This window comes from Garra rufa, chromosome 2 (genome assembly GCF_049309525.1).
Source record: "Garra rufa chromosome 2, GarRuf1.0, whole genome shotgun sequence".
Taxonomy (NCBI): domain Eukaryota; kingdom Metazoa; phylum Chordata; class Actinopteri; order Cypriniformes; family Cyprinidae; genus Garra; species Garra rufa.
Genome location: NC_133362.1, coordinates 50,860,280 through 50,874,578, shown reverse-complemented (window position 1 = coordinate 50,874,578; position 14,299 = coordinate 50,860,280). Strand labels below are relative to the sequence as shown.

At 38.2% G+C, this 14,299-nt stretch overlaps 1 protein-coding gene across 1 annotated transcript; it reads left to right on the top strand.

Annotated features, from left to right (window-relative positions):
* Positions 1 to 9,214: 9,214 nt before the first annotated feature.
* LOC141325974 (G2/M phase-specific E3 ubiquitin-protein ligase-like) lies at positions 9,215 to 12,338 on the top strand. The gene is made up of 9 exons (XM_073834691.1): positions 9,215 to 9,225; positions 9,287 to 9,394; positions 9,497 to 9,702; positions 9,806 to 9,908; positions 10,089 to 10,251; positions 11,035 to 11,138; positions 11,342 to 11,486; positions 11,559 to 11,685; positions 11,760 to 12,338. The coding sequence occupies exons 1-9, from the start codon at positions 9,215 to 9,217 to the stop codon at positions 12,083 to 12,085; spliced, it is 1,293 nt and encodes a 430-aa protein (XP_073690792.1). The 3' UTR covers positions 12,086 to 12,338.
* The last annotated feature ends 1,961 nt before the right edge of the window (positions 12,339 to 14,299 follow it).

Genomic DNA, 14,299 nt, shown 5'->3' with positions numbered 1-14,299 from the left:
CTTCTCCGGCAAAACAACAGTCAGCGTTCTGTACACGTACAACTTAGTCACATGCCCAATAACAAGACTACCCTTACAAAACTAATAAAGAATTTAGTACTCATGTTGCATGTTGCCACTGGTAAGCTCCATTCTGCTGTTGTTTACCTAGGCGCCCTGCATGCACGTGTGGAAAAAGTTGCGCGAGTAATTTACGTCAAGTGATCGGCTTTTTTGATCGGCGCTTTTGGGGTTCGCCGATCAAGCTATTTTTAGCCAAAATTGGCCGATCATGATCGGTTGCCGATCAATCGGAGCATCACTAGTTATCATGTGACCAATGACGTTATAACAAGTGCAACAACTTAATAGATATGAGCGACGGGTTTAATTCATCTTTCTATAAATATTTTGTAGAAGTCAGATGCATCCTAGGCTAACGGGTCCCACCAAGGAGGCGCCATGGCTTAGCTGGTCAAAGCGCCTGTTTTGTAAACAGGCGATCCTGGGTTTGCGTCCCAGCAGTGCCTTTCCAACAGTGGCTGTCTCTTGCCTCGCTGTTGGATGGGAGATCCCGACGACACTCTATGTTTTTGAACCGTGCCTCAATTGTGCAAAGACCTGAGGACCTGTCTTTCTGCCCACACAGCATGCCACTCAGCCGAGCTGGACGGGCACAAATCTGTCAGAAAAGGCCACAGTGGCCCAGCTTGGCATGCCTACAGGCTCTGTGGCGCAATGGATAGCGCATTGGACTTTTAGACTGCCAGATAAGGCCATTCAAAGGTTGTGGGTTCGAGTCCCACCAGAGACGTGGCTTTTGGCTTTCTGGTAAATCTTATATTGTGCAGAGTTGCCTAGAGGTCGACCGATGTATCGGTTTTGCCGATTAATCGGCACCGATAGTTGATTGGCTGAACTATCGGTTATCGGCAAAAATCCTTGCCGATAGTTTTTCCGGGTTGCGTTCTTTGCTGAAGCGGCTCACGCTCTGCTGTCATGGAGTATGAGAGATTAAGCCCTAGACCAATGTTTAATGCCAGGATTGTTACCAAATATTTGTATTGATTTATATCCAGCTGTTCATATTCTTAGCCAGCAAAGTTGCAGGTGTAAAGACATGAGAAAGCAAACTGTGTTCATTCAGCCAACAAAATCAGTCACAGCGCGCCATAGTTTTACATTACACATCTGTCCCACATCGTTCATAAAGACTTGACCCTGTGCTGGAAAATTAAGTATTGTGCATTTAAGCAAACTATTTGTATTTCTGTAGCTCTAATTAAGTCTGTATGCTTAATACAGAGCTATAATTTATGTTTTAGCCTTTTCTTCAGGCCGTTAAAGCATGGTGAGTTTGCATCTTGTTACGCACTTTATTTCACAATGCCATTTTCCTGTTCCTATTTGATTTTAATAACTGATCAACAAAAATATCTATTAAAAATGAAGATAAAAATAATACAAAACGAAATTCGTTAAAGAAGGGATTTTCCACAAATAAAAACGTACGAAGTTGTCAAAAGTTGTGTCTGACCCTCTCCAATTCTCCTGGCGTATTGCCGTCCAATTCATACCACGTCCTTTATGACATTTACAAATTACACAAACTTCTTTCGTAATTAACATATCAAACTGAAACAAAACAAAACAAAAACAAATAATATTTTAACATAAATGTAAAACAGAAAAGAAATTGTTTCTGAATATAGCTGCAATATAGATCGCACTTTCTCTTTCCGTTTAATGCCTAAACTAACCTTTGCCGCTTTTTTGATCATTCTTGAAGTAAACATTTGCCCGTTTGGTGATTAAATAAACTGTTTTAGATTTATGCTTGAACTATACAACGCGTCCTGTGTGTGTATGTTACCTGCAAGTTGTCCGCGCAACACAGCGCTGCAGTTTTGTTCGGTTTCATTAAAGGGTGGGTGAAAAATAGATTCTCCGACGCACCTCAATCCTCTCTTCAATGAGCGTGTGTTTTTCCCGCATATGGCACACGTGCGCGCCAGAAACGCGGCTGGCTTCATTGCACAGAATTTCCACAGTGAGCTAAGTGTGTATTGTTTGACAGTGTGAGCTATCAATCGCAGTTTTTGACTTTACATGTGCCTTCATTTCTGCCGTTTATAATGCAGTACTTAGATGCACTGACAGACTTTCAATTGCTCTTTGTGTTTGTCCGTCCTAAAAAGCTTGATTGCAGATGCAGTTAAATGCACTTGGATTTTCAAATACTTTTATACGAAACTGATGTACACACAGTCAGTTATGTTTTTAGAGCAGGACAAAACATCTGATACATCGAAATAGATCTGTGCATTCGTTTGAATGCAGCCTGTTAAAGCCGCCTCTGTCTGATCTCATCAGTAATAATCAAACGAAAAAGAAAAAAACTATTTCTGTAAACTTGCCGACACTTAAAGAACACTAATTTTAAATAAGTAATTATTTTAAAAAGCAGCCTGCTTATATAATAAAAAATGTTAAAATTTAAAGATTCCCACCCATTTACAATGAGCCCATTTGTAACATCAACTAAGATTGATGAAAGCTGTAGAATAGAAGTGTTGTTCCTTGTTAGAGTGTTAATTTCAACATTTACTGATATATTGTTAAATTTCGAAGTTCATTTTGTTAACATTAATAAACTATGAAATAACTTTAATGATCAATTTATAATTAATATTAATATTTTTATTCATTTACAAAGTATGGTTTAGTATTAATTTTTTTAAATAGTAGAGCACTATTTTAGTTTGCCTTCAATATCCATTTTCAAAAACTATCGGTTAATTAATCGGTATCGGCCAGCGTGGTCCAACCTAGCTATCGGTATCGGTAAAAACCAATATCGGTCGACCTCTAGAGTTGCCCTCAGGTGGTTGAAATTTGTAGACATTCTCTTTTAAGCGTACCAGCACCTGGCAAGCCTTTGGATGTTTTGACCCTTGGAGTCACCCTCCCGACTGCCTTGCATGCGGTTTGGCGCCGTCGCTTAGTTGGTTAAAGTGCCTGTCTCGTAAATAGGAGATCCTGGGTTCAAATCACAGCGTTGCCTTGGGACAAAAGGGGACACAGAGGAGCTCAAGGACAGCGGGCGGTTTCTCTTGCAACACTACCCTCTCACCTGCTTTTGAAGAATAGCATTTCAGGCTAACGGGTCCACCTGTCTGTCTGCCCACACAGCGTGCCACTCGGCCGAGTCATAGCAATGTAGTCAAATCTACTCCGAACCATCGCTTTAACTGTTTAGAAGCACATCACTTCTTTATGGGACTTTCCAAACTCCCTTAAAACTGAAGCTGTTAAGACCCTTCGGAAAAATAGCAGTGTTGATACCACTATATTGAGCAACTATAGACCAATATGAAATCTTCCTTTTACAGGCAAGGTTATCGAAAAGGATGTTATTAATCAGCTTAACCACTGCATAAGATGGACCTGAGATGGTCCTCAAATAGTTCAGGTCATACTTAGAAGGGAGAGGCTATTATGAGAGGATAGGAGAACATAAGTCTAAGTGGACGTCCATGACATGCAGAGTCCCACAAGGCTCATTTCTTGTGCAGCTGTTGTTCAGCCTGTATATGCTCCCACTAAGTCAAATAATAAGAAAGAACCGAATTGCATATCACAGCTATGCAAATGACACCCAGCCCCATTGAATCTCTCTGCCAATGCATTGATGAAATTAACAGTTGAATGTGCCAAACTTTCTTCAATTAAACAAGGAGGAAACAGAACTCATTGCATTTGGAAAAAAAGATGAAGTTCATAAGGTAAATGCGTACCTTGACGCTAGGGGTCAAAAAAATAAAAATCAAGTCAAGATTCTTGGTGTGATTCTGGTGTCAGGCCTCAGTTTCAGTCAAAGTAGTAACTAAATCAGCATACTATCATCTCAATAACATTAAAAGAATTTGATGTTTTGTTTCCCGTCAAGACTTGGAGAAACTTGTTCATGCCTTTATCACCACCCAGCCAGGGCTTCATGGGCGGCAAATGTGGCAGTCTTATGTGGGTCCTAACTGGGCAATTCATGCCAAACCCATTCGGGCCCCACCTGCCCAAAGGGGTTCAAAGTGGGTTTGTACCCGGGATCCACATGGGGGCCAGCTGTGGATGCCCAGAGGGGTTTAAGTGGGATCTGTAAGGGTCTTATGTGGGTCTTAACAGGGCAATACCGTGCCCCGGCAGCACCCCCTCCCCCGAATCATTAGAATTAAAAACCTTCAATAAAGTGTCAAAGCATGCTTAAGGTGGACAATTAACATTTTTATTAAAAGACAAAAAAACTGTCTGCAATACAAAGTCTGTGCAAATGCCCTATAAAATTTACAATTTACATTTCAGCTATTTTTTTTTTAAGAAATACGGCACAATTACGTTAAAAAACCATGGGACAGTTTCATCAAAACTTTGAATTAAATATATGTTGACCTTAAAACTATTAGAAATTATTTCCTGATAATTCACTCACCCCCATGTAATCCAAGATGTTCATATCTTTCTTTCTTTAAGTCGAAAAGAAAGTAAAGTTTTTGAGGAGTAGATTTCAGGATTTTTCTCCATATAGAGGACTTCAGTGGGATTAAGGTCAAGGATAAAGGTTTCAAAAAATTTCAATACAGCTTTCAAAGGGCTTTACAAGTTCCCAGTGACCCTTATTTCTTGGATGGGATGATGTAGAGCCCTTTGAAGCTGCATTGACAATTAAATTTCGACCTTCAACCTGTTGGCTCCCATCGAAATATGGAGAAAAATCCTGGAAGGTTTTCCTCAAAAAACTTTTTGACAGAAAAAGAGACAGACATAAGCTTCTTGAATGACAGATGGGTGAGTAAATTATCAGCAGGAAATATTTGTGTCAGAATTGAACTAGTCCTTTAAAACTGAATAAATACAAAACCAACACATCTACAAAATTGTAAAGACTAACACTTTTATTAGTTTCAGGTGTAAATTTAGATTATTGAATTTTTCATTACCAGTTATTCAGAGCTCAATTTAAAGGTCCCATATCGTACACATTTCTGGGGGTTTATTTTATTTGTTGATGTCCTTAAGAATATATATTTGCGGTATAAGTGCCAAAATCCATCTCAATATATTTTTACAGCTCCTTTTTTAGGAGCTCTGTCAAAAACAGGTCGATTTTGGCCCATCTAATTAATATTCATGAGCCTCTCTTCTGATTGGCCTGTTGTTTTCTGAGTGACGCACAACCAGGCCAATCACAGGTAACTACGGTCATGCATGCTGTAAGCGTAAGCGAGCTCAGAGCTACTCAACAGGATATTTTAGAATTATCATTAATGTTTTTTCTTTTACAAACACCGAATGCAGTAAGCTACATAACTGTTGCTTTAGTAAAGCCCCTTTCACAATGCGCGCTGATTCTGGAAAATTACGGGAACTGTGTGAACCATAGCCAGAAACTAAAGGCAGTGTTGAAGTAATGATTCACGTTATCAAGCGACTCTTCACAACGAAAAATAACGTTACGTGCAAAGTGGAATGAAGCAGCGATCATCAGGCAGAGCCAGCTCCTCACTATCAGCGCTGAAGCACAGTTTGTTCAGGTTAGTTTCAGTTTAGTGAAACGTACGCGTCGCATTACATCTCACATCCAAACGTCACATGTCTTTATGGTTTGTGTGTAAAGCAAGCACAGATTCCGGAAAACAACTGTGAATTAACCAAATTTAACAATTCCGGAACAAATCGTGGGACACATTATGCATGTATTTACCGGAATCGCTGTGTGAAAGAGGCTGAAGTTGACGTGCCACTGGTCTCTTATATTAACGTTGTTCTGAAGCCTGTGTAATGATCATAGCTTGACATCTATCGACTGAACAGGGTTTTCTCCACTTGTTTTCCTGTTGTTGTTGCTCATTGGAATGGATGCGTTGTTGTCTGGGGGTTTGACAAAAGGAGGGTGGGACGTTGGTTTGTGACTGAAGGCGGTGACCTGAGTCGATCGGACGTCACATCGTTACGGAAATCTCAGCTGCTCGTGAAAATGAACAGCTACTTTAAGCAGGCTGTGTGCAGTTTACTGTGGATTGACTGTTTTGAAACTCATATGGTAGTTAGATAGCCCCTAGACCATAGTTATCATGAAAAAAGCCAGGAAATTTTGATTTTGACGATATGGGACCTTTAATTGAAAATACATTTCTATCTCATCCACATCATTTAATTTTAATCCACAATATTCCACTGACTCACATGGGCTCCAAATACAGTGGTGTCAAAAATTATAAGAACACTAGTATTTTTGCCAGCTAAAAAGGATTTTAATTAGTCATGTTTATCTTTTGCTGTAGTGTTGCTTTAATGGGTAATTACTTTTATATTTCTAAACATTAATTTTGCCATTAAATGTAATAATCCAGTAAGATTTTTATTTGACAACAGCCAGTGCTCCAAACAGAGATCTGATCTTATCATCATCCATTTTGCACAGAATGACATTAAGAAACAGAACAAACTGAGACAGATTGAATCTAGAAGAACTGTGGCAACGTCTATGGCGTCAGATAGCTGTCTTTAATATGAGAGCGCACACACAATATAAGCAAGCACAGGAACAGAAATCGAGAGCGTAAAAACAGAAACTGAACAGATGAAACAACCTTGTGGCAAGTAAAGCTGTCATCACGAGCGTATAAATTGTGAACCAGCACAGTTTTGAAGGTGGCAGCGATGTCTCAGTGTGATCGAACTCGTTTTCAGATTGGCAGCTCGCTCGCGTTATCATCTGCGCTCTCTCGGTTTTAAAATTCTCCTCGCTCTCGATTATTTTTTCCAACCGGAAACACGTCATAGATTAAGGCTTGACAAGACGATCACTGATCGATTAAACTGCCTTACTAAGAACTGCCACTAGAGTTAAGAATTGCGACTTTGGAGTTAATTGCCAACAACAACAGATAGAAGAACAATTGCGACTCATCTGCTCACCTGCTTTACTGAAGCCATGGAATCAGGAGAAAACGTAAGTTTAAAATATTTCAAATAACACATGTTGATGCGTATGCGACTGAATAGTGAATGAGTTTTGTGTTTAATTGTAATGGCTAAAGCTGCCATTTTAAAAAGACATTAATAGGCATTTGTCTAAAACTAGCGACCTAGGCAAATAACCAACAGCCAGCAGAGGGAAAACTAGCAACAGCAGTTCAATTATCATTCAATCATTTCAATCATTTATTTGGTGAAGAGGTGTTGTGAAACATACTTCTACATAAAGTATACTTGCTAAAACTATATAATTAATAGCCTGCTGATGGCATGTGTGTTTATGTCTCCTTTACATGTCAATACGTTACTAAAAAATCACCTTATGAAAAATACAGCTAAGACCAGCATAAGCAATTAGCTGGTTTAAGCTGGTCCTTCCAGCCTGACCAACTAAGCCCAGCTATACCATCTTAAAAAGTGACAAAAACACAGCTAGAACAGCTTGCTACACCAGCAAAACCAGCTAATACCAAACTGGGAGTCCAGCTAAAACCAGCTCACCAGATTATGCAGTTTTTTCACTCATTGTAGCTTCAAAAAGCAAAACCTCTGAACTACCATACTGTGGCTACAAGATAAAAAAAAAACCCTTAGTAAACAGTGGTTAAGTGCAAGTCAGAAGAGATATTAATATATACTTTGTGTTCATTTGTCCTAGAGCACTATGAGGGAAATAGTGAGCACAGCTCAAAACCTCATTACCGTAATCAACAGCACACTGCAGTCTCCTAGGTTAACTAGTCTCCAGGTTAACCAGACAAGAGGTCAGCAGGTCAGCAACCCACAGCCATCGCCCCAACCCTCCGTACAGCAGGAAATGATAAGGTTCTTTTTTCTGTGTTTTGTGATTGATAAAATTCTGTAGGTTTTGTGAAATATATTAGTTTATAGTATGCATATACATGTGGGAAATGTTGTTTGTATCATTTTAGATCATTTCCAGGAGTTTTTCAAAAGGGGGTGAAGGGAAAATCAAAGTTCGTCCCCATGAAACGCAAGGCACCAAAGGCAGTTGTGATGTCATTTTACCTTCTGCCTCGCATGACTACAAAAACTCCTAAAGGCAGTGATGAATTCAAATTTATTGAGGCCGGACTTGGGAAAAGAAGCTTAAAAGTTAACGATAACATCAGTCATGCAGAAGTATGTGCTAGTAGCAGTATAATTCTTGGACCATACTTATATAATGCACACTCGCATTGTAAACACATTTTATTTATATACAGTTGTCTGAGATTTTGTGTCTTGAATTTCCCAAAATGCAAGGCTTGGATGGAGGCTGGCTGCTGTAAAAAGCAATGGGTATTGTATGATTTTGAGATTTTATGATTTAAAACATTTTTGCTCTTTTACTAGCATTTCTATTATTCAGTTTTGCTATATTCACAGGTGGAAGTGGACAGAGGCCCCTAACTGTGATTGCTCCAGAATCAGAAGGCTACACAGGAGCACTAGTACAAACAGCAAGCAATTGTGGGAAATCTGTTCTTTATATTGTGCCACTTCAACTGGAAATTGATATGACTCCATTGCCACTCAATTCCAAAGAATTTGATAAAATGCCAAAAGCTCACTGCAGTAGATGCAATGAACAAATGCCATTACAACTCCTGGCAATCCATGTCAACTCCTGTAGCAGTGTAAGTTTTTCTGACAGTGATGAATCAATAACTGTGGATGCTGCAGAAGGTGTGCATAACGACGGCAGCAAAGAAGTAAGTGACCGTGTTTTAACTATTTGCTTGTATTTTTAAAACCACAATATTGAGTTTTGCCATGTAATGCCATTGATATTTTTTTATAGCTATTCAATTGTGACTCTGATGTGGAATTTGTTCCACCTGTTCTGAATGCAGAACCATCCAAAAAGGTAATTGTTGTTATGGAATCTTCTTTTTTTCTAATTTATAGAATTATATACTCTGCTTATGTTCCCTTGTATGTATTCTCATATTTTCAGAGCGAGTATGCGTCTTGCCCAATATGCCAGGCACCATATCCTCTTGATGTTCTAGAGGTGCATGCAAGCACATGTGGTGAGAAGTAGGAGTGGTTAAACTATCCTATGTTCTGAAACACATCAGGTTATTGCAGAATAAAATATGAAATTCAGATTATTTGTACTTCATGTAATTTACTTTTTGTGATTAATTGTATAATTTCTCATTATTAGCTTTTTAAATGTAATTTATGCATCCAAATGTTACCTAGGTTTAAAAACATGTTTCATTAACGTTCAATAGTTCAATTTTGTATCATTACTGTTATGAAGATACAAAAGTTTTCCCATTGTGACATTGTTCTCTTTTCTATTGTATATATTTGTCAGACATGAAGAAAACCAAAGAACCTTGGATGTAGAAAAAAACGGGCCTAAAAGGTCAGAAAGGATTACAGTAGATAAATTGTGAAATTGTGTGCACGTGCGTGCGCGTGCATGTATGTAGACACACATATGTGATTGAGTTGTCATTTTTTCCAGCCTTGATGACATCCTGCAAAATCTAGCTGAACAGGTGGACAACTCTCAGACTTTCTCAGTCTGTGTCACTCGATCTAACTTCTTTCATCGTGCTCTTCAACAATGGAAAAGACAAAAGAAAAGCACCCCAAAATGCTCCCTTAAAGTTTGTTTTGTTGGAGAGGCAGGTATAGATACAGGAGCAATAAAGAAGGAGTTCCTTACTGGTAACACTTTCATTTTTTGGTTTTATCAATTGTTGTTAACAATATCGCAATGATATTCTGTTCTTGTGCTGTTTAACTTTAGTGCACTTATTAATTTTGGCAGACCTGATGAATGGAATTGAATTGCGCTACTTTGAGCCTGGCCCTGACAACAAGGGAAAGAATCCTATATACTCAATAAGTGCCCTGGAGGAGAGCTACTTCAGGTTTTAAGAAAACGTTTTTATTGCATTAAGTTTACTTATGTATTTTCCTTTTGTGTGTGTGTGCGTGCGTGCGTGCTGTACACTTGAATATAAAGTTATGCATTCGGGTACATGGGAAAGTGTACTCAAAGTTTTGATTGGTGGTGTTTATGCTTGGAATTTGTCTTTAAATATCCTTAGGAGCTTTAGAGAGATCATTGCTTGCTCCTTGGCTCAAGGAGGTCCAGCACCTGACTTCATGCGCAATTGGTGCTACACCTATCTTGCTACAGGAGATTTTGACTGTTTGGTGGTAACCTCTGAAGATGTCACAGATGTAGAAACCATCGAATTGATTGAAAAGGTATAGCAATAGTAATGGTATATGCAATATTATGGGGTGGTTTCCCAGACAGGGATTAGACTAGTCCTAGACTAAAATAAATGTAAGAGCTGTCCAAACTAAAAAGAACTTGCACTGACATATCTTTAAATACATCAGTGCCCTTTATTTAGCCTCAAAATGCACACAAGTAATGTTTTTAGTAAGGCATGTTTGTTAAAACTACTTAAATTTCCTAATTAAACTAAGGCCTAGTCCTGGTTTAAACTAATCCCTGTCCGGGAAACAGGGTTTAGACTGGCCAGGGTTTAGATTAATCCAGTACTAGGCTTTAGTTATATTAGGGCATTTAAGTAGTTTTTACAAACAAACCTTACAAAAAAAAAACAAAAAGAAAACAATACTGGTGTGCATCTTAAAAACAAAACAATGGCACTGGTCTATGTTAAGATATGTCAGTGCAAGGCGTTTTTAAATTAAGGCAGCTCAAACATGCATTTTAGTCTGGGACTAGGATGAAACCACCCATAAATGTTTTAAATGCAATTTATCTGCTGTATTAAATGAGCGTTTTGCCTATCTGTACACCTCAACAAAAAGTAAATACCTTCAGTATATGCTCTCATATTTTGTGAAAAGCTATTTAACAAAGTTAGTGCACAAAATCCTCCTGAAGATGAAGTGTACTGTTTTTTTTTAAGAGCATAAAATATATTGTGCAATTACATACACTAGGTGTCCCATCAAACCTTCAGTTTAAAAGTATGTGTGCACTGCATGTATCATGTAATCTGTTTGTTACAGGTAAGAATAGCCACCGATGACGAATTACGGGGTCTCACTGATGATCTGCTTTCCTGTGGATATACGGGTCTCATAAAAACAGACAGAAAGGACCTAATTATAAGGTTTTTAGTTACTTAAATGTACCTCAATGACTTACCAACTGAAGCTTTTTAAGTATAGGTTATTGATGGATCTAAGTGTTTTCTAGTACTTTTTTGATAAAAGCCTAAAATCTAACATTATGCATAATTTATCTTGTGTTATTAAGAGTGGAATACGTTTATACTAAAAAAAAAAAAAAAACACTATTGATTTTATCCTTCAGAACAATCATTCTACACTCCCTGGCCCGAGTTCTGCCCATGCTTGACCAAATGCGAAAAGGCTTGCAGCTCTACAACCTTCCAGATGTGATGGAACAACACATGGACCTCTGTCGGCCCTTGTTTGTGCCACTTCAGGATAACAAGGTAAAATCGTTCGAATTTAGTTGAAGCTAGGCATAAATTCTGTGATAATTATTATTCTTTTGTCTTTATTAGCCCGATGCAAACTTCCTTATGGCAAGCTGCAAACCTGACTTGAGTGAAAAAGGCACCTCAAGACACAATCTTGAGCAAAGTATTCTGAACTACTTTCAAGATTTTCTTCAGGAACTAGAGGATGTTGGTACGAAGCTTTAATTGTGCAGATTTGAGTTGCTTTTGTAAGTGAAAATTAAATGTAGTATTTTACTTTATTAGATGCAGTTCCTGAGCCCTTTGCTGAAATCGAAGACTCAGACACTGAAGTGGTTTCAAACACCAAGACACTTACAGTTCCGGCTGTCCTGCAGTGGTTAACTGGCCAGGCACACAAGCCAGTACTACCAAGTGAGAGAAACAATTTTGAAATTCATGTCAAATTCAATCATGTCTGCCAACAGGAAGCACATGTAATTTGTTTTCCAATAGTTAGTGCTTGTACCAAGACCATAACTTTTCCAGTGGCACACATGAGCTCATACAGTGAGTTCAAACATGTGCTAACTCTGGCTCTGCGTTTTGGGAATGTCTTTGGTAGAGTTTAATTTGTGGAACAATGAAGACAATGATTATAGTACAGCATAATGTTTTTGCACAGTTTACATTTTATTTTCCTTAACATTGTGTAAAAAAAGATTTTACAATGTAAATGGCAAAATGAGAGTGCCATGATTGTTACCAGTTTTTTTGTTAGTTTTTGGTATATGCAGCATGTTAACCATGACCTTGTTAGTCATTGTTGTTCGAGTTGGCAAGAATTCCATGTATGTACTGTACAATGTTCAAATAAATGTCTCTGCCAAAGCATTGTGATGGTCCTCTAGGGTTTACAGTGGTTTGTAACTGTTCCATTTCTTCAGGACTAAATGGGATGGAAATTTCTGGTACTTCAATTCCATAATGCGATGCGTGTTGGGATCCCTACATTTTCCCAGTCAATGGTGTTGTCTTCAGCAGGCTGCAACAACACAAATGCAGACATTTATGGGGAGCTGTTCTGAACTGGCTATACTTTTAAACCGTAGAGTGTTTTTACAAGAATTTGGATTTGTTACATTTATACTGTTATTGTGTGTATACCTGCTCTAGATGTTCTGGTTCAGTGGTGGAATGTTGAATATGGCCCATGACCCACAGCTGGTTTGGAGTTAGGTTTTGCTCCGTGCGTAGTGGGTGGTTGTCCCAACCATCACTGAACTTTGCCAGGTCGTCATTCAGCCGAGGTAGGAAGATGTAGTGAACACAAAACATGTGAACGTTATTGGAAGGATCAAGTAGACCATCTTCTTCCAAACCATGCAGAACCTCGTAGTAGACCTGGGTCACAGCCATCCATACGTCCCTCCACAAACGCTCGATTCTGAAATTGTTAATATTTTAGAGTGTAATTAATTTGCATTGTAAATTTCTAAGGATGTATTACAAATCACACACACCTCTGATTATGTACACTCTTTCCTGACACAAAGCTGCCTCGTCCAGTCCCCCGCACTGTAAACATGCAGCGTGCTATGCCCAGGTTCTCGACCCCTTGATCGCCTCTTACTCTGCATTTAGAGACAAAGAAAACTGTTTGTCTTTTGAATTAAATAATAGGAGTCTGCTGCCGTGTTGATTCAAGAAAAATGTCTATAGGGATACCACCCAGGTGAAAAAGTACACTTATATTTTAAAAATACAATATTTCAAAAATAGGTTCAAGTTTACTACATATCTTTCATACAAATATTTTTGGCGCATTTTAGTTCATATTCAAGGTGTCTCAAAACAGCACAGATAAGTACACTTAGATGTTCTTAAAGGGATAGTTCACACAAAAATTAAATTCTGTCATTTATTCACTCTCATGTTGTTACAAATCTGTATAAATTTCTTTGTTCTGGTGAACACGAAGAAAGATATTTTGAGGAATGTTTGTAACCAAACCATTCGTGAGCCTCATTCACTTCCATAGTATTCTTTTTTCCTACTATGGAAGTCAATGGGGCTCATGGTCGCTTTGGTTACAAACATTCCTCAAAATATCTTTCTTCGTGTTCACCAGAACAAAGAAATATATACAGATTTGTAACAACATGAGACTGAGTAAATTACAGAATTTTTGTTTTTGGGTGAACTATCCCTTTAAAATTCTTATTATACTAAAAATTCTTCTTTAGTACTTTATTTTCACACACTAATTTTGTACTTAAAGCATTATGGAAATGTACTTTATTTTCACCTGGGCAGCCTTGGAAGAGTAAAGCAGCATACCTTGACGGCCAACCAAACCGCTGCACAGATTCCAGGAAAAAAGCAAGAGCAGTGCTTGACTTGTTATTATTTGCAGCATTCAGGTACAGGACCAAACAACAACAAAATAATGTTATCCTGTCTGAGAGCCTATCAGGAACACACAAGCTGACTGACCAATGCACGCATCATATTTACCTTTCTTGAGTAGCCATCCACATTGCCAAATATCACAATGTTGTACCTTCCACAAGTAAAAAACACACTGTTAAACAATTTTAAAATTAAGTCATATGAAATTTGAAGATATTATTTTAACCATCCTAACCCACAGGAATATAAAATCATGCGTTTAAATTTTTTTTTTAAATTTAACATTTTATGTTAATCATTGGCTTTAAAGGGAAGAAGGCACTTTCAATACAAACCAATATGAGCACATAACTAACTACTGGTACTACTAGTGCCATATCATGCAAACCTTATTAGTTTATGATTGGTGTCGATGTGGGCAAGTGACAGTGGAC